We start from the raw sequence: 24593 nt of genomic DNA, 5'->3' as shown, positions 1-24593 counted from the left end.
TTATTCTGATTGGTCTGTGCTCTGCACTTTGTGCTACAGTGACCATAGCTTTGATAGGGTATGCTTGCTAGCTTGTGTTTCATGCAATGGAATAATGATTGTTTGGAATCACATGGATTTAATTTACTAAACACAATGACAAACATAGGACACATGAACCACGAAACATCTGCAGTTGGTGGGAGACAGGAGCAGGAAAGGCAGGGAGTGAGGCATGACCCACGCGTTTCACGGGTTTATATATAAGAACACAAGAATGGCCATACTGAGTCAGATGAAAGGTCCATGTAGCCCAGTATCCTGTCTTCTGACAGAGACCAATGCCGGGTGTCCCAGAGGCAATGAGCACAACAGGTGATCATTGAATGATCCCTCCCCCCAGTATCCATTTTCAGCTTCTGACAAGCACAGGCAAACGATGCCATTCCTACCCATCCTGGCTAATAGCCATTGATGGACCTGTCCTCCATGAATGTATCTAGCTCTTTTTTGAACCCTCAAAACAAAAAAGCCGTCCAGTAGCACTTTAAAGACTAACAAAATAATTTATTAGGTGATGAGCTTTCATGGGACAGACCCACTTCTTCAGACCATAGCCAGACCAGAACAGACTCAATATTTAAGGCACAGAGAACCAAAAATAGTAATCAAGGTGGACAAATCAGAAAAAAAAATTATCAAGGTGACCAAATCAGAGAGTAGAGGGGTGGGGGGCGTGTCAAGAGTTAAATTAAACCAAGTATGCAAACGAGCCCCTATATTGACTCAGAAAATTCCCATCCCAGTTCAAACCATGTGTTAATTTGTTGAATTTGAATATAAAAGAGAGTTCAGCAGTCTCTCTTTCAAGAGTGTTGTGAAAATTCCTCTTCAGTAAGACACAGACTCTTAAGTCATTAACAGAATGGCCCACTCCATTAAAATGCAGGCTGACCGGTTTGTGGATCAGGAATGTTTTTATGTCAGTTTTGTGCCCATTAACTCTTCGTCTAAGAGAGTTTGAAGTCTGTCCAATATATCCAAATATATATAGTCTGAAGAAGTGAGTCTGCATCACAAAAGCTCACCTAATAAATTATTTTATTAGTTTTTAAAGTGCTACTTTATTGCTTTTTTTGTTTTGATAGTATATAGACTAGCATGGCTTTCTCTCTGTTGCTAATTTTTTGAACCCTATTAAAGTCCTGGTCTTCACAATGTCCTCTGGCAAGGAGTTTTATAGGTTGATAGTATGTTGCATGAAGAAATATTTCCTTCTGTTTGTTTTAAACCTGCTACCCATTAATTTCATTTGGTGATGCCTAGTTCTTGCGTTATGGGCACAAGTAAATAACTTTTTCTTATACACTTTTTCCATACCTATCATGATTTTTTACACCTCTGTCATATCCCCACTTGGTCTCCTCTTTTCTAAGCTGAAAAGTCACAGTCTTTTTACTCTCTCCCCGTATGGCACCTGTTCCAAATCCCTAATAATTTTTGTTGCCCTTTTCTGAACTTTTTACAAAGCTGAGATCTTTTTTTTGTGATGCGGTGACCACATCTGCATGCAGTATTCAAGATATGGGCCTACCATGAAGTTATGTGGAGGCAATAAGATATTCTCAGTCTTATTCTCTATCCTTTTTACTGATTTCTATTTGGTTTTTGACTGCTGCTGCACATTGAGTGGATGTTTTCAGAGAACTCCAAGTTCCCTCTCTTGTGTGGTAATGGCTAACTTAGTCCCCATCGTTTTGTACATATAGTTGGGGTTATGTTTTCCAATATGCATTACTTTGTATTTAGCTACATTCAAATTCATCTGCCATTTTGTGACCCTGTCCTCTAGTTTCATATGCCCAAGTTTCATGGGCAGCTCTGCCGTTCGATGTGCTGTGCAAGGGGGCCCGCAGGTCATCAGAGCTAAACTGCATGCAGATGGATGTTGGCTGCACTGGGAATGTCTAGGAGTCTCTGTGGGTGGAGGCTGGATCAGCCAGTGTGGGGATGGCGGGTGGCTGCCAGGGAACAGGGTGGTGTCTAAATTGCATTAGGGTGACGGGGGGTGTATGACAAACAGTTTTGGGACATGGGCTGCAGGGCCAGCTAGTCGCACAGCTGCTTCATCTGCAGCGCAAGCAGCACATCCGCTTGCTGCTCCATAACGTTTGGGAGCCGCCCTGCTCTCTTCTTATGCGCCCTCCTCTCACTGTCCCTCCGCTCCCGCCGTTCTTGGCGTTTGTCGGCAGCGTGCCTCGGGACGGCACGAAAAACTTCTCGCCAGTCCCGCGTGGGCACTCTCTGGCCTTTCGGAGCCTCTCGGCGGCGTTAGGGACTCAGCCTGGCATATTAAAGTCAGCTCTGTCGGGGCACAACAGCAACACATTACAGTGGGCCCCTTGTTAACACTAGACACAGAACTGCTGCTGTCCCTCGGAAACACTTGCATTGTTCACATACCTAGCCCTGCCTGACTGCTGCAGAGCGAGTGCCCAGAAGACAAGAAACCTCACAGTGGTGAGCTGACCACCAGAGCAGGGAAATGCTTGGAGCTGCAGGGCAGGGGAGTCCCTTGGTACAGGGGTTCTCATGGGTGCTGGGGACACGGTTTTCACCTGCACAGGATTGTACTGTACGCTGAGCTGGTGTGGCTGGGGAGAGCACTTGTTAGTAATGGCCTCACATTTCCATAGGTTGTGTTCCTCCTGGAAGACATCTCGCTGCACAGGGTGAGTGGGGAAGCAAAGAAGATGTTCTATTTCACTGCAGGTTCCGTCTGGGACCATACACGGCTTGTCTGTGTGCAGCTGGCACAGCAGTGAGGGACTGCCAGCCTTCAGGGGACAAAAACCACATTTGCTTTGCTAGCAAATTTGCAGCGAGGCAGGATGCAGCAACTGCAGGACGCGTCTGATGAGATTCGTGAGGCAGATTCTCATGAAGTAAGAAATTGCATCAACGCTCTGTTGACCCATTTGATGGTACCAGTGACAAACGTAGGACATGACAGAACCAAGCCTCCTTTCCATAAACCTCCTGCTACTGGCCACTCTCCTACGCACTGCCCGAGACCCAACCCACTTACCAGGCACACCATCTGCAGCACAGGCTCACCTCCTTGGCAGCTGAAAGGGACTGTCTGGGGCGTGCTATCCCTTCCTGGGACTGTCCTACCCTCGGCGCCCACCCTGATGCCAAAACATACGAGAAGGTTTACCCAGCGTTGCTCATGTCCTTAACTCAACTAACTTATATTTCAGAAGCAATCCCATTCCAAGCACATCCCGTTCTCCTGGCACAACCAACCCCTTCTCTTCATTTCAGTTATGATAAGAGGAAACTGTATGCTGAATTTGGTCGTCCTGGCTTTTACCTTTTGGGATTCGTTCTTGAACAGACCGACAGACATACAGAAAAACTTGATATATAGTAGATAGAGGTAATAAGACATATTTTAAACAGTGTAGAGCACAAAAAAAGTTATTGGGGCTGGTCACATGGAAAGATCCAGAGTCTCATAAAGGAATAGAATATTTGCATTTCACCAGTCAATTGCACTAAATCTTTTTCCTGAGTTTGTTTTATTTTGAACAGAAGTGCAGGGGGCTGGACTTGATGACCTCTCCAGGTCCCTCCTAGTTCTCGTATCCTATGGGTCTAAGATTAATTGTAAAAGGGAAAGCAAGGGAAGGAACATTTTGCTGTTTGCAAAACTCTGGTACTTTGCAAGGGAACCAAGCTGGGGTAAACCCCTGCACCTCACAGCATGCAGCGCCTGAGTCACTGGGAGACATCTCGTCCTCTGCAGGACTTTTTTTCATGCCGACATGTCTGAGTCAAAAATCATGGTAATTGATTATGGCAACCTCATAAATGAATGCAACAGCTCCTCAAGGGGAAATCAATCGCTTTAAATATGTGTACGTGGTTAATGCTCCTGCAGGGAGTGAAATTAATGAGACAAATAATTTGCCATTGGCCCAACCTTGGCCCAGTGCCTGCCTATTCTGCATGGCCCAGCTGGTTCCTGAATCCTGCATCCTGGATTCTGCCTGGATGAGTCTGTCTACGCTTTCTAAAGTATTGCCCCAGTGATTGTCAACAGGCCCACTCGCCAGCTGCTTTTCCTGCCACGGAAGACTGATGCGTTCGCCCCACTGGTTTCAACTGGATGGAATCACATTTGCTCAGTTTCGTGCAATAAGCTCTGTCCTGCTAAGTAGCACCACTGCTCATTCCCTGTTAGCCCCAGCTGAAGGGGGAAAAGCTTGTGGACAAAGGTGATTTAAATTCTGGTCCCCCTTGCTGCATGAAGTATCAAATATCCCTAGTTGCATAGATGTAAATCTTGAAGAGCTTGGTGGCTATGGATTTGTTAAAATGGTGTTTGAAATCCTGGAAACATCAGACACTTACCAAATACATTTCATAGAATCACAGACCTGGAGAGATCCTCAAGAGGTCATCAGTGCCAGTCCTCTGAACTCACAGAACCATTTAGCGCCACCTAGATCATTCCTGATAGACATTTATCTAACCCGTTCTTAAATACCTGACACAGGCAATTTATTTCACTGTTAAGTCACTCTAGCCATGTCTACAAGTGCACGCTACTTCGAAGTAGCGGCACTAACTTCGAAATAGCGCCCGTCGCGGCTACACACGTTGGGCGCTATTTCGAAGTTAACTTCGACGTTAGGCGGCGAGACGTCGAAGTCGCTATCCTCATCAGGAGATGGGGATAGCGCCCTACTTCGACGTTCAACGTCGAAGTAGGGACCGTGTAGTCATTGCGCATCCCGCAACTTCGAAATAGCAGGGTCCGCCATGGCGGCCATCAGCTGAGGGGTTGAGAGACGCTCTCTCTCCAGCCCCTGCGGGGCTCTATGGTCACCGTGGGCAGCAGCCCTTAGCCCAGGGCTTCTGGCTGCTGCTGCGGCAGCTGGGGATCCATGCTGCAGGCACAGGGTCTGCAACCAGTTGTCGGCTCTGTGGATCTTGTGTTGTTTAGTGCAACTGTGTCTGGGAGGGGCCCTTTAAGGGAGCGGCTTGCTGTTGAGTCCGCCCTGGGACCCTGTCTGCAGCTGTGCCTGGCACCCTTATTTCGATGTGTGCTACTTTGGCATGTAGACGTTCCCTCGCAGCGCCTATTTTGATATGGTGCTGCGCAACGTCGAAGTTGAACATTGACGTTGCCAGCCCTGGAGGACGTGTAGACGTTATTCATCGAAATAGCCTATTTCGATGTTGCTACATCGAAATAAGCTACTTCGATGTAGGCTTCACGTGTAGACGTAGCCTCTGTCAGTTAGGAAATTTTTCCTAATGTCCAAACTAAACCCCGCCTCACTGTAGTTTGAGCTCATTGCATCTTGTCCTGTCATCACAGGTCAAGGAGAGACATTTTTCTCCCTTCTTCTTGTAACGCCCTTTTAGGTACTTGAAACCTGCTATCATGCCCCCTTTTGGTCTTCTCTTTTCCAAACTAAACAAATCCAGTCCTTTCAGTCTTCCCTCATAGGCCATGTTTTCTAGATCTTTAATTATTTTTATTGCTCTTCTTTGGACCACTTCCAGTTTCTCCACATTTACTGAAATGTGGCACCCAGAACTGGACACAATACTCATGTTGTGTCCTAAGCATCACAGAGTGGAAGAATTACTTCTTGTGTTTTGCTTACAACATCTGTACTAATGCATGCCAGAATCATGTTTGGTTTTTTTTGTAGTAGTTCACACAGTTTCCTATTTAGCTTCTGATTCACTATGACATCTAGATCCCTTTTTGCCATACTCCTTCCTAGTCAGTGTCTCCCTGTTTGTATGCGTGAAACTGATTGTTCCTTCCTAAGTGGAGTATTTTCCATTTATCCTTATTGAATTTCATCCTATTTACCTCAGACCACGTTTCCAGTTTGTCCAAATGATATTGAATTATAATCCTATTTTCCAAAGCACTTGCAACCTCTTCCAGCTTGATATCATCCACAAACTTTATAAGCATAGCTTACTGTCTATGCCATTATCTAAACCGTTAGTGAAAATATTGAACAGAATCTGTTCTAGAACTGATCCTTGTGGAATCCCACTTGTTATGTCCTTCCAGGATGGCTGTGAACCATTGATGGCTACTCTTTGAAGATGGCTATCCAACTAGTTATGCACCAACCTTATTGTAGCCCCCATCTCAGATGTATTTCCCTAATTTATTGATGACAGGATCATGTAAGACTATGAAATGCTTTACTGAGGTCTATGCATACCACATCTACTGCTTCCCCCTTATCCACAAGGTTTGTTATATTATCAGGTTAGTTTGATATTTATTCTTTACAAATTCATGCTGATTGTTACTTATCCATCCAGCTTTGAGGACATTTAGAAAGTCTGACTTTTAAAACTCATAAAATAGTGGGAGTCAGTAGAATCACTCAGCTGCTTTTCTGTAATTTGACGATCCTCTGTGTGTGTGTGTGTGTGTGTGTGTGTGTAAGGGTGACTAGAGTTGTGGGACCCTAAATCCTGGTACAGTGGGGAGGGGAGCCTCAAGGTTGAAATCTACTGCTGGAGAGGTGAAAAAGGCAAGGGGGGACCATGAGGCAGGGGGGTGATAAAGGCTGGCAAGGAGCCCCCACTCAAGTCTGGGAGTGGGAAAAGGGCAATGGAAGGGAGAGGTGTGCAGTAAGAAGGACAACAGTGTTGGACGATGGATGAGGGACACAGCTGGAGACTGGCTGGCACTCATCTGTCCTAGGAAGGGGTCCCAGTGCAGTGGGGCTGTGCCAGCAGAGGGTCCCACCATTGGATGGATCTATCTGTCTCTCTGAAGCAGAAGCCTAGAAGGGCCTGGTCAGGATCAAGGTCAGTCTGCCCCATGCAGACTGCTGGGAGTGGCACTGACGGGTGAGATCATGGGAAGCACTAGGATCATATGGTGCCTAGCAGTGTACCTGGGTCCCCTGCTCCATACTTTGAGCTGTCTGAACTGGCAAGAAAACACATAACTGCTCAGCTTGCGCTGAGGGAAGGCCCTATCCCTTTTGGTGGTGGGCAGGCCCCCTGCGAACCCTCCCCTGTACAATCCTATAGCATGCCTTCCCTCCCGCCACCTCAGAGTCCTAGGGACAGGACAGCTTTAAATCCATCTATGGTAAAATGACTCCCACCAGCAAAGTGTGTGAGCACTACATACCAACTCCATAAAGTAGGGAACAAAGGCATAGGGACCAACTGCTAGAGGAAATCTATGGAGACAAGGGACTTGAACACCTGGCTCCCCAAGCTAACGCCTGAACCACTGGCCCATTCTTGCTTTCATAATAATAAGGAACAAGAGTCTCTGGTCCCTTTGAATAGAATTTTAGCCTTTGGTGCTGGGATTTTACAACATCTGATCAGGGTCCCTAATCCTGTCACTCAAAAGAATTATTCCAGGAGGGGAAAAAAAGTTCTTCACACAAAGCAAATGTTGACTATATGCACCAGCAATTCCAGGAGTTTCCACTAGAGTTTGGAAAGTCCACCCTATGGTGCACAAATTAGAGTCAAAGGCAGGAACACCAGGCCAAGAATATTTGTTTCTGAACTTCTGCGCTCAGAGTTCCCAATTCCAATTCATTTCAGGTTTATTAGTAAAGTCTTCTCTCTCCAGCCTAGCAGGTTTGAAGCTGACCCCCTTGTCATGGGGCGGATTAGATGGAGTAGCTCAAATGAGGCATGGCGTGGAACCTCAGCCACAGCATTAACTACAGGGTGGCTATTGTCATTCAACCGTGTTACAGAAACAGAAATCTTAAGGGCCCAGCTCAGTTTTTACACTGACAAAATTCACATTATTATTCAAAGTTGCAGATTTTAGGGAAAATGACATGTCATGGTCTGCTGAGGGTTATTGTGCTTTGAGAGGTGATGAGCAGGTCTTCTTGGTGTGGATGTAGATAGCATCAAGGTCTGAATTTAGCACTTATGTCTGTAAGAAAGGTATTCTCCCACTGCTGGAGGAAAAGAGAGTACAAAATGTAGAAAGTGGGTGTAGAAAGCCCAACATTATTAGTGTAAATTACAAAATAGCGCTTGATCAGAAGAATAATTCCTACAATTTATGCAATGCAAGCAAGTCACAAGAGAGGTGCCATTAGCCTCTTTCTACATATGGGGAAACTGAGGCGGGGTGAAGTGACTTGTCCCACATCATCCTGGGGGCCAGAGGCAAAGCTGCACTACACTGTAGGGTTGCTGGCTCCTAGTCCAATGGTCTGTCCACTACAGCGCACTGCGTCTCCAAAGACATAGAAGAAGCCACAGCTGCCCCAATAAACTAAACAACCTTTTAGCTCAACTAGCAAAGTAATTAGCTGCAGAGAACGGTGCTTTACTTGAAGGGAGTGGCGGTGAGAGGTCACTGCTTTCTGGGAAGGGTGGGACTTAAGGTATTCCAGATTGTGCCTCCCTAGTACCTTGAGGCACATTTCATCTCTGGTCTCAGTGGTAGGAGCCGGGGTTTGCTACACTGACAGCATGAAGGCTTTGCTGCTTCTGGGGCTTTTCCTCCTGCCCCTGGCTGCTCATGGGAAGGTCTTTGAAAGGTGCGAGCTGGCAAGAAAACTGAAACAGCTTGGGCTGGATGGATACAAGGGCTACAGCCTGGGACACTGTAAGTCTGCACTCTCTGACATGCCCATTTGGTTTGGGCAGCAGGGACAGAGTGGGAAAGGTGATAAGTCATCAGCTGCCTGGGTTTGACTGGAAAGTCCAGACAAAAAGGGGTCTTGGCGGTATCCAGTCAGATGTACTGACTGGACATCAAAAGTCAGCAGATGTCTGGTTATCATGGGGGACGTGGGGCTGCAGGGACAGTGAAGGGCTGGAGCATCAGCTTGCTCCAGCCACTGCGCAGCCAGGGTCCCTGACTCTGTAGACATATTGGCAGACAGGCAGGCAGCAAGCAAGCTCTAAGTACGGCTGCAGCTCCTGTCCCAGCCCGAGAGCACAGCAAGCTTGGCTGGGCGCAGGGAGGTGGAGACAATCCAACGACAGGGAGAGTGGAGAACAGTGAGAGGTGAAGAAGAGAGAACGAAGGGAGGCAGAAGTTTGGGGTCTCAGGGATCTGTTTTGCAGCAATAAGATTGTTGGCAAGCCTAGAACGCCAAAGCACTGGGATTTCCTTCCAAGAGCTGGGCCCCTTGTGGTGCGCATACAACCATCACAAGTTTTACATGTCAACTGGTTTTTTTTTTGTACCACACCTATTTAATCAGAATTGTGAACCTGACCAGATTAAAACTGCCTCTGTTGCTTTGTTTTAAATAATCTTTTGCCTCATGTACAACCAAGGAAGGCAATTTAAATCCCGATTTCTGTAAAATATCAGCTCATGAAGGGGCTGGGGCAGGCAACTGACCTGTCACTGCCTTGCTTAGGTGTGGGGGGGAAAAAAAGACACTTCAAAGCACCCTTGTAAATGGGCTCCCAACACTAGGAGCTCCACCCCCGTATAGCTGGTTTTCGCAAGGTGCTGAGAGAGTTCTCTTCAAGAGCTACGCCTAGGGCCATGTTCTCATGGTAATGTTTTATGTGTAGATTTAGTCTTTATCACAGGAGAAAATACATCACTCTGCCTGTGTGTGTTTTTTTTTTCTTAATGGAACATTCACAGGGGTGTGCACAGCAAAATATGAGAGCAACTTTAACACAGCTGCCACCAACTACAACCGGGGTGACCGAAGCACAGATTACGGCATTTTTCAAATCAATAGTCGCTGGTGGTGTGATGACGGCAAGACTCCAAGAACCAAGAACGCGTGTGGAATCAAGTGTAGCGGTAGGTTCAATATAATGTTCCTATGAATAGCAGTACAAGGAGTTAATTCTGTCCTTTTGCATAAGTATGAGACTATGTGCTGCTAATGTTATAGCTAAAGGCAGGTTTTATCCCTAGTAGCCCTACAGTTTTTTGTTTTGTTTTGTTTTAGAAAACCCGCCAACCTCTTCTCCACCCCCCCAAAAAAACCCACAACAAAAAATCTTAACCCCTTTTTCTACATAGAGAAGGGCATATTGTAATGGGTGGGGATATATGTGTGCTATAAAAGGAGGGTTCCCGAAGGATTTTCAGACTTTCTTTTTTAGGATTTTAAAGTAAAAGCAGTTCCTTTTTAGAGAAGCATTTGTTACCACCAGTTATGTGCATTTGATTACACTGAGGCCTGGTCTATACCAAGAAAATAAGTTGATTTCAGATACGCAATTCTGGCTACAGCAATTGTATAGCTAGAATCAACACATCGCAAATCGACTTATTTGACTGTCTTCGCTAAGGAAGGTCGATGAGAACGTTCATCCAATCTACCTGCCTTACCCCTCACGATAGCGAGGAGTACAGGTTTCAGCTGAGGACCCCACAGATTGATTTTGAATGTCTTTACTGTCAATCTTTGCAGAAGTGAAGATAAGCCAAGAGATACAATCAGCTTGAAATCTACTCCATTTTCATAAAGCATTAAAAGTAATTTCAAATACTGCTTTTTCCCCTTCTTCCCCTGCAAGTTTTCATACTTTTATCACCACCATTTTTTAAAAGACTCATCTCCTCTGTTACTACATGACAGATACCTGCAAATAAGACAGGGAACTGTCTGCCTGACTATGCAGCAAAACAACAAAACAGCTATTCACGAAGGTAAAACCAGTCCTTTTGGAGAGGTTAGCATAGGACTTATGGTCTCCTCTAACACATATTTCACCCAAAGAACTATCAAGGGCACCACATAAAAAAGATGGAAAAAATACCAAACAATACTTCTCTCATTTTTTTACATCAATTTCTAGTGGTTCATAAGTGCTACTTGCGTAATACTTGGTTTAAAATGCTCAGACAAGAGTGCACTATTGAAATAGGCGGTGTGGTATCTCTTTATTGTACTAGATTTCAGCAAAGAAAGTCAAATAGAAACTATGAAGAGAGGAACACAAGCAGTTGTCCTATTAAGTATCTCCAATTGCAGTGGCCAGGACCATGTGCTTCAGAGGAAGTTGCAAGGCACATTAAACTACAAGATCTTTACTGTTTTTGGTTCTCTGTGCCTTAAATATGGAGTCTGTTCTGGTCTGGCTATGGCCTGAAGAAGTGGGGCTGTCCCCTGAAAGCTCATCACCTAATAAATTATTTTGTTAGTCTTTAAAGTGCTACTGGACTGCTTTTTTGTTTTTACAGCACTTGGTTGTGGTACAACTAGCCCTCAGACCGCCAGCATTCTAACGCTAGGACCAAATGTGGAGCTCACACAATGCTTGCCACCATCACAGCCCTCACTCTGCTTGTGTTATACCCCTTTCTCCGACCCTGAGACGGTCTGTCTATTGAGAACACGAGATCTTCAGAACACAGATCACCTGCTACTCCATGTTTGTATAGTGCCCAACACCACAGGCCCATGCTCTGGTGGATTCTTAGAAGATACTGTAATAAACTTGATTAATTAACTAATGACTGTAACCTCAGCATCAGTTTTAAGGTGACTGATTCAAAAACAAAAAAAAAATGAAGAGGGAAGTGGAGTTTTCTTTTTCCTTCACTCCTCTCCTGGAGTAGCACAGCCCAAGAGCAGAGCGGGCAAAACCCACCTTGCTCAACCTAACACTGCTCTAGGGCCACAACACTCTGGAGGAGGGACAGGACTGCCCTGCACTAATCAGAAGTGACAGTGCCGATGGAGGAAGAGGTGGGCGGGGGCAGAGCCGGAGCATGGTGGGGCTTGGGACTGAGGGGGAGCACATGGGCAGTGCTATCTAGGGGGCCTTCCTCTCCAGTTGCCACTGCCTCCTGGTTACCGTTATATTTCTTTTTTAGCTTTTCTGACAGACGACATTACAGCAAGTGTAACTTGTGCAAAGAGAGTCGTTCGTGATCCCAATGGCATGGGTGCATGGTACGTTGAAAACTCTTATAAGAACTAATTGTGAAGGGTTGGATCACAGAGGTCTGCCGTGTGCTGAGAGACAGTCACTGGGGCACTGATTATACCACTGAGCCTGCCTACCTGTTCTCTGAGGCCCTCCACCACTACGCTGTGCTGCTGAGTCAGAAGTTCTAGTATCTCCCAGCAAACGCACAGAGTTGGGGTGACAGTCCCAGCAGAGTAACACAGACACTGATAGCAGCTTTGGGATGGTTCAGTTATAGGGATCTGACAACATCCAGGAGCACAGCTCTCAAAAAAGACCAAGACCCCAAATAAATCTGTCTTACTCTGTATATACAAAGAGAAAGCTTTTAAATTCACCCTCTTTATCAATGCAAGATAGATATGCACAGTGGTTGCTCTCCCCCGCAACCCCAAAACAATTATTTACACTGGATTTGATAAACAAAAGTGTTTTTATTAGGTACAAAAAGTAGAATTTAAGTGGTTGCCAGTGAAAACAGTCAGATCAAAATAAGTTACTAAGTTAAAATAAACAAAACATGCCAGATAAATCTAAATACACTAAGGGCTTGTCTACACTACCTCCCTACTTCTAAGAGAGCATGGTAAGTAAGGTGTCAGGAGATTATTAATGAAGTATTGCACTGCATATGCAGCACTCTTTTAAGCTAATTTTACCCCGCGGCAATGTCAAAGCGTTAAACTTCGAAATGCCAGCTCGCATGTAGCTGCAGTTAACCCCCCACCCCCAGTACTTCAAAGTACAAGTACTTCCCAAAATTTTGAGGAGTAAAGGGACTTTAAAGTTGCCCAGGCACTTCAAATACCGGTGGGTGAGCCATGGCTACACGTGAGCCAGCACTTCGAAGTTTAACACTTCGAAGTTGCTGCGGGGGAGAATTAGCTTAATGAAGTGCTGCTTATGCAGCGAAGCACTTCGTTAATAATTTTCCGACACCTACTTACCATGCTCCCTTCCAAGTAGGGAGGTAGGGTAGACTAGCCCTAAGAGAAATTGTTACAAATGTATTTCTTACCTTAGTGCTTTTTCCAGTTAGAGCTGATCTTTTTCCTCTGGCCTGGGTCTAACACCTTCCTGTGTGTTTAGAGTTCTTTGTTTTCAGTTTTCTTCATGTGCATCCTTTTAGGAAAGGGGAGAAAGTTCCAAAAGCCAGCTGAAGATGATTGTTTATTGCTTCCCATCCCTTAAATTGAATTTTCCCAGGACAGGAAATCTTTGTTACCGTCTCCTCATCCCAATGGAAAAATACCATATTCAAGATGAATTCCAACTCCAGGTGGCACAGTCACATGTCTTAGTTTGGGCTTACAGGACATACAAAACCATTTATAGATATTTTTTGAGCACCAGGTCATTAAGTCCCTTAAGCACTACCAATGGTTTTCACTAGAAATTCTAAAGTAATGTACACTTCATATTTCTGACTTCACATATCATAAAGATACATGCATGGAGATAGAATATATACATTCAGGGGATCACAAGCTCGTGACTGATAGGATACTTGAGCTGTTTGCATAAAGCATATTTGAGTTATGTATATTCATAAACACATTCCATAAAAATATAGGGGTGAAGTGTTAACAATAATGACAATGGCATACTCGCATGTTTGATTAGGAGGAGGCTAGCTAAAAGAGAGAGACTACAATTTTCTGATGGATAAACTAGTTATATAGAAGTAATGAGGATTTAGCTAATCTACTGATACTTTTTTATTAACATGTTTGAACTCAGAACTTGTAAACTAAGCGCAATGCATTTACGGTCATTGAGGACTTCTCAGTTAGAGCTTTGACACACATCAAGGCCACTACGATCTTTCCAGAAGTGGCAGAGATAGCACTCAGCTCTGCCTCCTCCAAAATCTCTTACTACTTGGACTGAAAAAGAGACACTGTTAGTTGTTAAAAGTATCGGGTCTATGACATATAGTTGACCGATTTTGATTCTATCCAATATAGGGCCTTTGCACTATCAATGAGAGACTTTCCCACCTGCTCTAAACAGACTAGGTGCCCTATGCAGGTTTTACAGCTCACCTGCTTCTGGGGTCTGACTCTCTAATGAGCAATAAAACTGGCCAAAATCCAATCTAAACCAACTCCATAGACCTGACTGACATGTCCTTAGGGCCTCGTGGTCTTAGACCCAAGATCCCTCTATTAAGAGAGTGGCTCTGAAGTCTGCTTCCTTCCTTTTAATTCCCTCCTAACTGGTTACTACAGACATGTGAAATAGGGCTGACTTCAGATGCTGTCTTCAGGACAGATAATTAACCCATCCTGACCAGGTTCATGGGTACTTGTCCACCACATCAAAAGCACACACACTTGGGCTTGTCTACACTGCCTCCCTACTTTGAAGGGAGGATGGTGAGTAGGGTGTTGGGAGTTTATTAATGAAGTGCTGTGCTGCATATGCAGCGCTTCCTTGAGCAAATTCCACCCTGCAGCAACTTCGACGTTTTAAACTTCAAAGTACCAGCTTGCGTCGGCTCACTCCCCTGGTACGTTGAAGTGCTTGCCGAGCCAGTACTTTGAAGTTTTAAACTGACGTGGTGGGGTGGGGAGTTTGCTTAACGAAGTGCTGAATATCCAGCACTTCATTAATAAACTCCCAACACCCTACTTACCATCCTCCCTTTGAAGTAGGGAGGTAGTGTAGACAAGCCCACTCTTTTATTTAAAGGAATGTATTTGTTGAACATGTGAGGTTCCCAGGAGTTCAAATCCTAGTTCAAACAGTGATGTAATCCATCCAGAACCACACAGGACTTCAAGATCACATCTATGATGCACACTAGGGCCACTCGACACTCTGTGGTGGCAGTAGGACAGAATTTAAGTTGGGTTTCTCCAGAAGCTTAGGGCCCCTCCAGCTGGAGCTAAGTAGGAATGTGCATTTGTTCTGTTTGGCAAGACAGAATGTACCGCACAAAACTGAACGAATGGAATTTCACCTAGTAGGGAGCAATGATACAAACAGAACTACTTTCCGAGACAGAAACAGGAACCAGTAAGTGGGTCTTTTGACAGCCATGTGGCAATCTTTTAGGAAGTGTTGATAGAATCAAGATTTATTCAGGCTTGCATAGACGCAGTGGGACTGTTCAGACTAGCAAAGTGTTGAGCCAGGAATGGGCCACTAGCATATTATTTGTTATATTTGCTTAGCTGTTTGCAGAAAAGTGAAACGTACATAAATTGAAAGCAACTGTATGTTTCCTTGGGTGCTTTCCACTAACTGATGAGGTTGCCCTAATCAATTAATATTTTTAACTCACACAGGGTGGCATGGAAAAAGAACTGCAAAGGACGAGATGTCTCCAAGTGGATCAAAGGCTGCAATCTGTAAAGTGTTGGGGTTTATCCCAGCTTGCTTTCTGATTTTTTTATTTTTTGTTAGAAGACAGCTTTTCACATACAGCAAATGTTCCCTCTCCTTGCATACTTTTAACATTAATCATTTTCAGAATAATACATTCAGGAGAAAGGTTCACAAGGCAACTGACTAGTGAAACGAAAATATTTGCTTCCTTGCTAGTAAGATTGTGGATCTTCGGTGTGACCAGTTGCAGCAACTTATTTCAAGGGCTCTTTTACACTGTGTAGACCATATTACCTCTATACTACATATGTACCTGAGAATAGGCCAGCCCGGTTTTTCTTGCATGATCTTGCTATTACTTTGTTCTGCTGATTAGTAGCATTATGGCATCTTGCTTGAGAGCTGATATTCATTGCAATCAATAAAATTGCTTTTTCAGCACAGTTTGTGATTTTTGGTTTATGTATGAGAGAAATTGAATATCAAATTATGAATTTGGTCCCAGGCTTTCAGAGGTATTTGGTCTCCTGGCTTCCACTGAAATCAATTGAGTATCAGAGCCTCTGAGGAATTGAGACTGACTATGCAATAAACAGAGTGAATGAAGCATATCATTAGGGAGACCTAAATGTTTTATCTTGACTGTCATAGATTGTAAAAACGTGGTGGGGAATTGAAATCTGTAATACATAATTATGTTCCAAAGCCAAAAATTTGGGTTTAAAAAAATCTGCTAAGACTCTTAAGCAAATATGCGGATGTCACTCATCATATCATTTAAACAACCCACATACTTACAAGCTAAGAAATTAATAATTAAGGACACTGAACCTCTTACTCCATCCATGTGACAAACATGTTGGTTCCGGTTTAACAAGGTATTGAAGCACATAAATCACCCACTGAAACCAGTGGGAGAGGAGAGGTACACCCAGCACTCCTGCAAACACAAGCTAACAAGTGCTAACTGGAGATCACTTACCTGTCAGCAGAATTAGCTCTCCACTGGAGCTGGGAACAAGAGGGCAGAGCAATCAAGGAATCTTTTTGACAAGCATAGAGAATGACATAAGCCCTATGTTATTAAAAGTAAATTCAAAAGACCCACAAAGGCAAGCAAGTTACCAGACTTGGCAACATTCCAGTCCAAAACAGGAGCAACAGACAAGAAAACAGAAACATATAAGCAGGAGTGGTTCACGCCCGAAGCATCCGGCCAGGTGGGCAAAACTGATCCTACTGTCAAAGTTAGACTCAGACTCACAATTTATCAGACCACTCTGTTTTATTAGCAAAGCCGCTCTGCTAATACATTTAGAAGTGAGCCCCCCGAGTGGGGCTTGTGTCTCTTAATTTATACAGTTTTTTGGAGAACAAGTTACAGACAAGTTACAGACAAAGAAGAAAAAGAGTTTAGTCACCACCCTTCGAGATCCCTGAGACCAGTCACGTTTCTTCAATTACCTGCCACCCTTAACAATCTCCTTTAACAGCTTCCAGTTAATTTAACTAATTGCCCTTCACACCTTCCATTCTGATGCCTGCTTCTTAGACGCGCTGGCTCCATCTTAATTGCTTCTCCATTCAAAAGCTAACTGTCCCTACGTGTGCTCCCTCAGATACTTTGTAACATGTTTTGGCATGTCCCTCTCATATACAATGTATCCAGCATGTCCCCTTATACAACGTTATACTTATACAATGTTATACTTCCACAGTGCCCCCTTTTGGTCAAGGCTACGCCCATGACCAACGACTTACTGGATTCCATACATCAATCGTTCTTTTTCATTACTTTCACTGGTGACATTTAACAACATTAGATTAGCACTCTGGTTAGGGGTAACCTGATGGATGGTGTGTCTTGTGCAGTTTTGGATACAACAAGAAATCAATTGAAAACACACAAAGATTATTAGAATTCCAAATAGGATAGTCAGGATTCCTTGAAACAACCAGTTTCCCAGACTAGAGAAATTGAATAAGTTACTTATCCATTTCCACAAGGAACTTGGTTCTTCGTGGGGAAGGTATGCAATTTGCTCCAGATGACTAGCACGATTTATTACCTCATTAGTATTATCAGGTATGTATACACAGCATTCTGTTCCAATTAGAGCACAGGTCCCTCCTTTGGCTGCCAGTATTATATCTAATGCCCGATGGTTTTGGAGGGCCACTTGTCGGACTGCTCCTGCTTCTTTGGCCAGAGCTTTTAAGCTCTCTCCTGTTTCATTGGCCATGATCTCAACCACCGCTTGTAACCTTAAAAGCCTTTTTGCATGGTGAATTACCCCACCTACTGGGATTAAAGAAATGCCAACAGCTTCTTCCCAAGTTAGGGGGCTTATGTTATCTACATACCATTTAGCATCTGGCAAGTCCCTCCTTTTTCACCTGAAATTACGGAGGCGATTTCGTGGGAGGGATTGAAGCACCCGGAATTGTGGGAAAAGCTGAGAAGGATAACACATACCTGACCAATTTGCTGGTAACACAGTGTAAGCATTTTCCCCACAAACCCAATGATGTCCCATTAAAGCTGGGAAGGGTTGACTGCAACCCTTTGACATGTAAGAATTTACGAAGGAGGAATAGTATCCCCCAAAGGGCACAGGATGATTTTCACTGGGAGAAGAGGTAGCATTTACATGACATTTGTAGATGGTGCTGTTTTTCTCAGGGAGGCTGTAGGGGGAGCAAGAGATTGAATCTCTGGTTTGATCCCAGGTTGAGAGGAAGTTTATCTTTCCATACCCGGTTCGCCATTCTCCAACCTTGTTTGAATAGTCCCATACACCATGGGACACGATGTATTGGAGACAGCTGCTCCTCCCTAGATTCAGCCCTGTCCCATTACACACCCAGCACCAGTGGCCCTTTCCTTTCACCACACTTGTAAGTTTAGGAACATATGTTTTTCCCAGCCCCCAAGTGTCATTTTCCTTCCATGTCCTTTTAAGTGGATAGGGTTCTCCAGCAAGCTCTGAGGAATTCAAAGGGATTGCCATGGTGGGGATACTAGCTTGCGAGTGAGCTGGGATGTGGCTGCAGACCCAGCAATTAGAAATATTCAGGATCTGGGCTATCTGCACCTGTTGTTGGATGAAAGAATTGTCATTGTCACTCTGGATTCCCCAGACCCTCAGGACACAGTAGCTGAGGATTAAGCTTCTCAAAGGACACATGTTGGAAGCAGGACCCTTTCTGGTTCCAACAACCCCTTTCGAGGGAACCGCAGTCACGGTTTTACGTCCACCAAGCAGCAGGCGCTAGGCTCACTACTGCTTCTTGTTTGTTGGGTCCTGCTGTCTGCTTACCCTCTGCTTCTGGCAACCCTTACGAGAGCGCAGATTGTAAGGTATTGCAGGCTGTTCCTCTTTGTCTTCTGGGGTTGAAGCTGGTTCTGCGTGGTCTTGCAGAGGTGCTTGGTCCCCTGGAGGTGGCGCTGGCTTACACTGTGAGGCGTGGATTCATGCAGCGATGCCGGATAATTTCACTGCTGTCTGGGTGGTGAGCAGTACCTGGTATGGACCCTTCCACCGGGGTTCCAAGGCGTGCTTCCGGAGGTGGTGCCGCAGGTAGACCCAATCACCAGGCTCAAGAGTGTGACAGGCAGCAGAGGTGGGTTTCGTCGGCCAAGCTGCTCGCACCTGCGAATGGAAGGAGCTCACAGCTTGCATTAACCCTTTGCAGTACTGGAGGAGTGTGCTGTGAGTTAGGTTTAGGTCTGGGACTGGGGTAATAGTAGCCATTGTTCACATAGGGCATCCCATGATGATTTCAAATGAACTCAATTTGTGTCTCTGGGATGGGGATGACCGAATTTCCATAAGGGCCAGTGGTAAAGCAGCTGGCCAGTTTAACCCTGTGGAATTACAGATTTTTGCCAGCTTATTTTTAAGCACACCATTTCGCCTTTCAACTGCCCCTGCACTCTGTGGATGGTAGGGGCAGTGCAACAGGTGGGTGACATGTAATACCTGGTTTAGATGTTGAACAATTTTTCCAGTAAAATGTGTTCCCCGGTCACTAGACAAAGTGGCAGGAATTCCCTTGGTAGGGATAATGTGGTTTAACAGACATTTTGCAACAGACAATGAATCAGCTTTGCGACAGGGAAAGGCTTCAATCCAACCCGAAAATAGACATATTATAACTAAAATGAATTCATATTTCTGACACTTTGGCATTTGTACAAAATCAAGTTGCCAGTGTACGAAAGGTGCTTGAGGCAAACCCCGGAACCCTTGTGTTACTTTTACAGATTTGCCTACATTGTGGCTTTGACAAGTAACACAAGCGGCACAGTGGCGGGTTGCAAAGGAGCTGAAATGGGGAGCCCACCACCCCACCTTACTCATAGCAGAGACCATCCCCTCCTTGCCGACATGCGAAACACCACATAGCAGGGCGGCTAGAGACGGGTAGAGTGAGAGGGGGGCTACAAAGGTACCGGTGGGTGATCGCCAAAGGGAATCAGAATGCAAAGAGCAACCCAAAGCACTCCAGGAGTCTTTCTCTGTTTCTGGGGCAGAATCCTGGAGCTGAGTGAGATGAGACAGGGATGGTGGCGTTACAGAGACAGAGAGGGGACCAAGAAACGCTTCTGGTGAAGGTTTTATAGTGGCGGAATGTTTTGCAGCAGCATCAGCAAGTGCATTACCTTTTGCCACCTCGGTGTCTGCCGCTGAGTGGCCAGTACACTTAACAATTGCCAAGGCAGATGGTAGTACAACTGCATACAGGAGGGCGGCAATGTAGGGGCCATTCTTGATAGGGGTACCAGTAGAGGTAAGAAAACCTCGAGCCTGCCAGAGGGTGCCAAAGTCGTGCACAACCCCAAAGGCATACCGAGAATCAGTAAAAATAGTGGCAGAGAGCCCCTTGGCTAGAAAGCAGGCACGGGTTAGGGCAATCAGTTCAGCCACCTGGGCAGAGGTCACAGAGGGTAAAGGCGCAGCTTCTATGGTTTCAGAGAGAGAGACCACAGCGTACCCTGCAAGAAGGTGGCCTTGGTCATTTCTATAACAGGACCCATCAGTGAATAATACCAGGTCAGAGTTAGGGAGAGGTACATCTGAAAGGTCGGGGCGCGGGACAGTGATAGCAGAGACAGTTGCAAGGCAGTCATGGGGTTCACCATCACTAGGTAAAGGAAGGAGGGTAGCAGGGTTTAACTGGGAGCAGCGCTTAATAGTGATATGTGAGGCTGAAAGCAGCAAAAGTTCATACCTAGTGAGGCGAGCAGAGGAGAGGTGAGCAGTGTTGCGTTGCAGAAGGAGAGTTTCCACAGAATGGGGAACCATGAGAGTGAGTGGAGAGCGGAGGACAAGGGACTCAGACATCTCGACCAGGAGCGCTGCAGCAGCTACAGCGCGTAGGCAAGGGGGTAAACCCTGGGCTACAGGGTCCAAGGTTGCAGAGAAATAAGCCACCGGGCGATTTCTGTCACCGTGCTCCTGAGTAAGAACTCCAAGGGCACAAGCAGATTGTTCGTGACAGAAAAGGGTAAAAGGTTTGTCATAGTTAGGTAACCCTAAGGCAGGGGCAGAGGCTAAATTCTGCTTAAGGGAGATGAAAGCAGCATTTGCTTCAAGTGGCCATGGCATGGGGTTAGGTACAGAGGATCGAGTGAGTTCTTGGAGTGGTTTAGCCAGAGAAGCATATTGGGGAATCCATTGCCTACAGAACCCTGTCATGCCTAAGAATTTTCTGACCTGGCGTGGAGAGCAAGGCTGGGGAAAGCTAAGGATGGCTTGTACCCGGGCTGGAGAGAGTGTACGGGAGCCCTGAGAGAGAAGGAAGCCTAGGTATGTGACAGAGGTTTGGCAGAGCTGCAATTTTGTGCGAGAAGCCTTATGACCCTTGTTCGCTAAAGCTGTGGGCAGTGTTAGTGAATTAGTTTCTGAGGCAGATAGAGAGGGGGAGCACAGGAGTAAGTCGTCCACATATTGGATCAGTGTGGATCCTGATGGGAAAACCAGACCAGCGAGATCCCTGGCTAGGGCTTGAGAAAAATAGGATGGACTCTCTGTATACCCCTGGGGAAGGGTAGTCCATATATATTGCTGACCCTTGTAGGAGAAGGCAAAGAGATACTGGGATTCAGAGTGAACTGGGACAGAGAAGAAAGCGGAGCACAAATTTACAACAGTAAAGTGGGTTGCATTTGGAGGAATAGACGCCAGTATTGTAGTGGGGTTAGGGACCACTGGAAAAGAAGGTATGACAATACGGTTAATAGCTCGAAGGTCTTGAACAAATCGCCACGATTTGCCATCAGCCTTTTGAACTGGGAGGATAGGGGTGTTACAGGGGCTGGAACAAGGGACAATAATTCCTTGTTCTTTTAATGCGGATATAACTGGAGCAATCCCAGCCTCTGCCTCAGGATTCAAAGGATACTGAGACAGGCGAGGCAGAGGTTTGGAATTGTCTACAGTAATCCGAACTGGGTCAGTATTTAATCGGCCCACTTCAGATGGGTGAGATGGCCATAGGGAGGAAGGAACCTGAGAGATTAGGTGCTCTAGGGACGGAGTTAAGGGACAGCAAGGGACCGGAGTGGAGAGGGAAGTTTCAGACAGCAGGGAGGCTACAGAATCACATAAGGAAGACTGAGGGATTTGCAGATAGACACCATCTGGGGAGCAGTAAATAGAACAGCCAAGTTTGCATAGCAAGTCCCGTCCCAGAAGGTTTGCAGGGGTGGAATCAGAGAAGAGGAAGGCATGTTCCTCAGAGAGGGGACCGACCTGAACAGACAAAGGTTTTGAGAGGGGAAAAGAGGTAGGGATCCCTGTAATGCCAACAGCAGACACAGATTTTCCAGATCGGGGAACCACAGGCAAGTCAGTGGTGCGGATTGTAGAAAGAGAAGCTCCAGTATCAACAAGGAAAGGGAGAGAGAATCATTTACAGTCAGGACACATTCTCCAGTAGGGGACAGAGGTAATAAGGGAGCTAAAACTTTCTGAGGTTCCCCAGCATCCCGTCATTGTTGGGGTGAAAAATAGGGTTGGGGATCAGCTGGAGGAACCAGCGGGGGGTTCACTTGATTTCCCATACAATTATTAGGTCATCTTGGACACTCTCTTTTCCAGTGTCCAGGCTGTTTACAGTAGTTACAAACCCCAGTTAATCCAGCCCCCCGCCCCCTTCCGCAACCCCGTCCCTGTCCCCGGTGTGGTCTGCTTAGCCCTGAATAATGCTGTATCTGCAGAGCCATTAACTTTTGGGAGGACTGTTCCTCCTTTCCTTTTAAAGTGCGGTGGCAATGCTCTGCTACTGCCAGCAATTTGTCCATGGTTTCAGTCTCCCATCCCACACTTATTCGTTTTAACATGCTGCCTGTGGCAGGGAGAAGACCATCAACAAATGCATGTGCCAAGGCCCCCTGCCCATTTACATCAGGCTCTTGTATTCCTGAATGTTGTAGGAAAATATCAGTTAGCTGGGACGTATAGTCGCCTGGGCTTTCTCCTTGCCCTTGCTTACAGCAACGTATTGCTGTCCAGTTTGTTTTAGGAGACCACACTTTGGGAATGGCTTGATGCAGGCGCTTCCAAAGAGCCATACACCGGTCTCTGTACGCCGAATCTGGGCCAGTACTTTTTATGGTTGAGTGGCGTGCCTCAGCTGGCCAGTCTGCGGCAGCCAACCATTTTTCATAATAACTGGCAGGAGCTAACAATTTGCACAGTTGGAGGAGATCTGTCTCAGAGGGTTCATAGGTTTCACAGATTAACAGAAACTCCTCAGCAAATTTGATAGAGTTTTCCTGTGGTTTGGGAAAACCTTTAACTATAGATAAAAGTTCCGTACGAGTCCAGGGCTTATAATCCCATATGGACTCACTTTCTCCCATCTTAAGGACTTGTAAGGGTGCCACAACAGTTTGATCAGAGTCTCTCATTAACCTCCCATCAGGTTCTCTTTTCCAAGAAGAGATGTCAAGAGAATCTTTGCAGTCTGCTTTGGATTTCTTCTTCATAATATTTTGCAGAGCTGCGAGGCCAATGAGGGTATCTTCTTCACTTTCATTATCTGTAGTCACTGAAGATTTTTCTTTTTCTGATTTCTTATTTGCGCAGGAGTATGGTGGGGGTCGGGTTTGATCCGGATCATTGCACAGGACTGGGCAAAGGGGAGCGCTCGGACTAGTGGTGGGACAGACTGCATCCAACTGAACTTTTAGTTTTTTGCTAGAATTTTTAAGAGAGGTGAGTTTTGACTCAGTCCATCTACGATTTGCCTCTTCCCACCACTGCATGAAGCAGTCTACTTCTCCTCTCTCCAATTTGGTTTTTGGGAGGACGAGTTTGCTTTTTAAAGCGTCCACTCGATCCTTGTCCCAAGAACCTAACAGTGGCCACTGTAATTTGGGGTTCTCTAGAGCTAATTTGGACCATTTTTCAAGAAACCTACAAGAGTCCGGACCCCTCCTAAAATACATAAAATAAGCTGGAGTTCCCTTAGGGAACTGTTCTACCTTAGACTTCTGTTATACTTCTACAGTAACAATCCCATGCTTGACACTTAGCAACTTTTCTGGTTTTAGTGCAGTCTGGCTACTGTTACATAGCATACCTGTGGCATGGGCACAACTGAGCGGCATTCCCAAACCAGGCATGTAAAAATTGTGAATGTACTTAGTAAGACTTTTATTAGAGTTGCCCTATCTTCTGTAAACAAAAGATCATTGGAGTCTAACTTCTGCTCATCTGGATATGCAGTCATTGTAAGTGACCTGAAGAACTATTTCATGAACAGTTAGGCTAATAGGATCATAGAGCTGGAAGAGACCTCAAGAGGTCATCAAGTCCAGCCCCCTGCCCCAAGAAGGACCAACTGCAGCTAAGCCATCCCAACAATAACTCTGTCAAGCTGGGACTTAAAAACCCCTAGGGATGGAGATTCCACCACCTCCCCAGGCACCGCAGTCCAGTGCTACACAATCAGAGGAAGTAGTATAATAAAAGATATGTCATTCCTGTTGTCTATCTGCACAGACAATGGTAACTAAAGTCTCATGTCATCGCAGCGTGAGACACCAGGAAGCTGCAACACGATGCTCCCAGGTTATTTGGTCTTGTTACACTCCTGGGTGTCTGAGCAAGAACTCACTGAACATCTCTTACTTGAGGGTTCATGGCTGGTGAGACGTACAGAATAATAAGGACCTGTTAATACGCCACAGACCAACTGAAAAGGTTTCTAAGGCTAAAGCAATTAAAACCAGACCTCCAAGGTCCTGCCCCCGCAGCAGCTCAACCCCTCCCATCGCTCAGCCGCCAGCTAGGCCACGTGCCTCTGCTCCACCTTCTCGCGGC

At 45.6% G+C, this 24593-nt stretch overlaps 1 protein-coding gene across 1 annotated transcript; it reads left to right on the top strand.

The window, feature by feature from the left end:
* The first annotated feature begins 8484 nt into the window (after positions 1 to 8484).
* LOC142007407 (lysozyme C-like) lies at positions 8485 to 15701 on the top strand. The gene is made up of 4 exons (XM_074984040.1): positions 8485 to 8635; positions 9638 to 9802; positions 11831 to 11909; positions 15219 to 15701. The coding sequence occupies exons 1-4, from the start codon at positions 8500 to 8502 to the stop codon at positions 15283 to 15285; spliced, it is 447 nt and encodes a 148-aa protein (XP_074840141.1). The 5' UTR covers positions 8485 to 8499; the 3' UTR covers positions 15286 to 15701.
* Positions 15702 to 24593: the final 8892 nt, after the last annotated feature.

This window comes from Carettochelys insculpta, chromosome 1 (genome assembly GCF_033958435.1).
Source record: "Carettochelys insculpta isolate YL-2023 chromosome 1, ASM3395843v1, whole genome shotgun sequence".
Lineage (NCBI taxonomy): Eukaryota > Metazoa > Chordata > Testudines > Carettochelyidae > Carettochelys > Carettochelys insculpta.
This window is presented reverse-complemented; position numbering and strand designations above follow the sequence as displayed.

Bases quoted from the DNA above. Each gene is read 5' to 3' on its own strand.
- LOC142007407 (XM_074984040.1), top strand. From the start codon at position 8,500: ATGAAGGCTTTGCTGCTTCTGGGGCTTTTCCTCCTGCCCCTGGCTGCT. The intron at 9,803-11,830 runs GTAGGTTCAATA...TTTCTTTTTTAG, and splicing joins GTGTGGAATCAAGTGTAGCG to CTTTTCTGACAGACGACATT. The intron at 11,910-15,218 runs GTACGTTGAAAA...TAACTCACACAG, and splicing joins CCCAATGGCATGGGTGCATG to GGTGGCATGGAAAAAGAACT.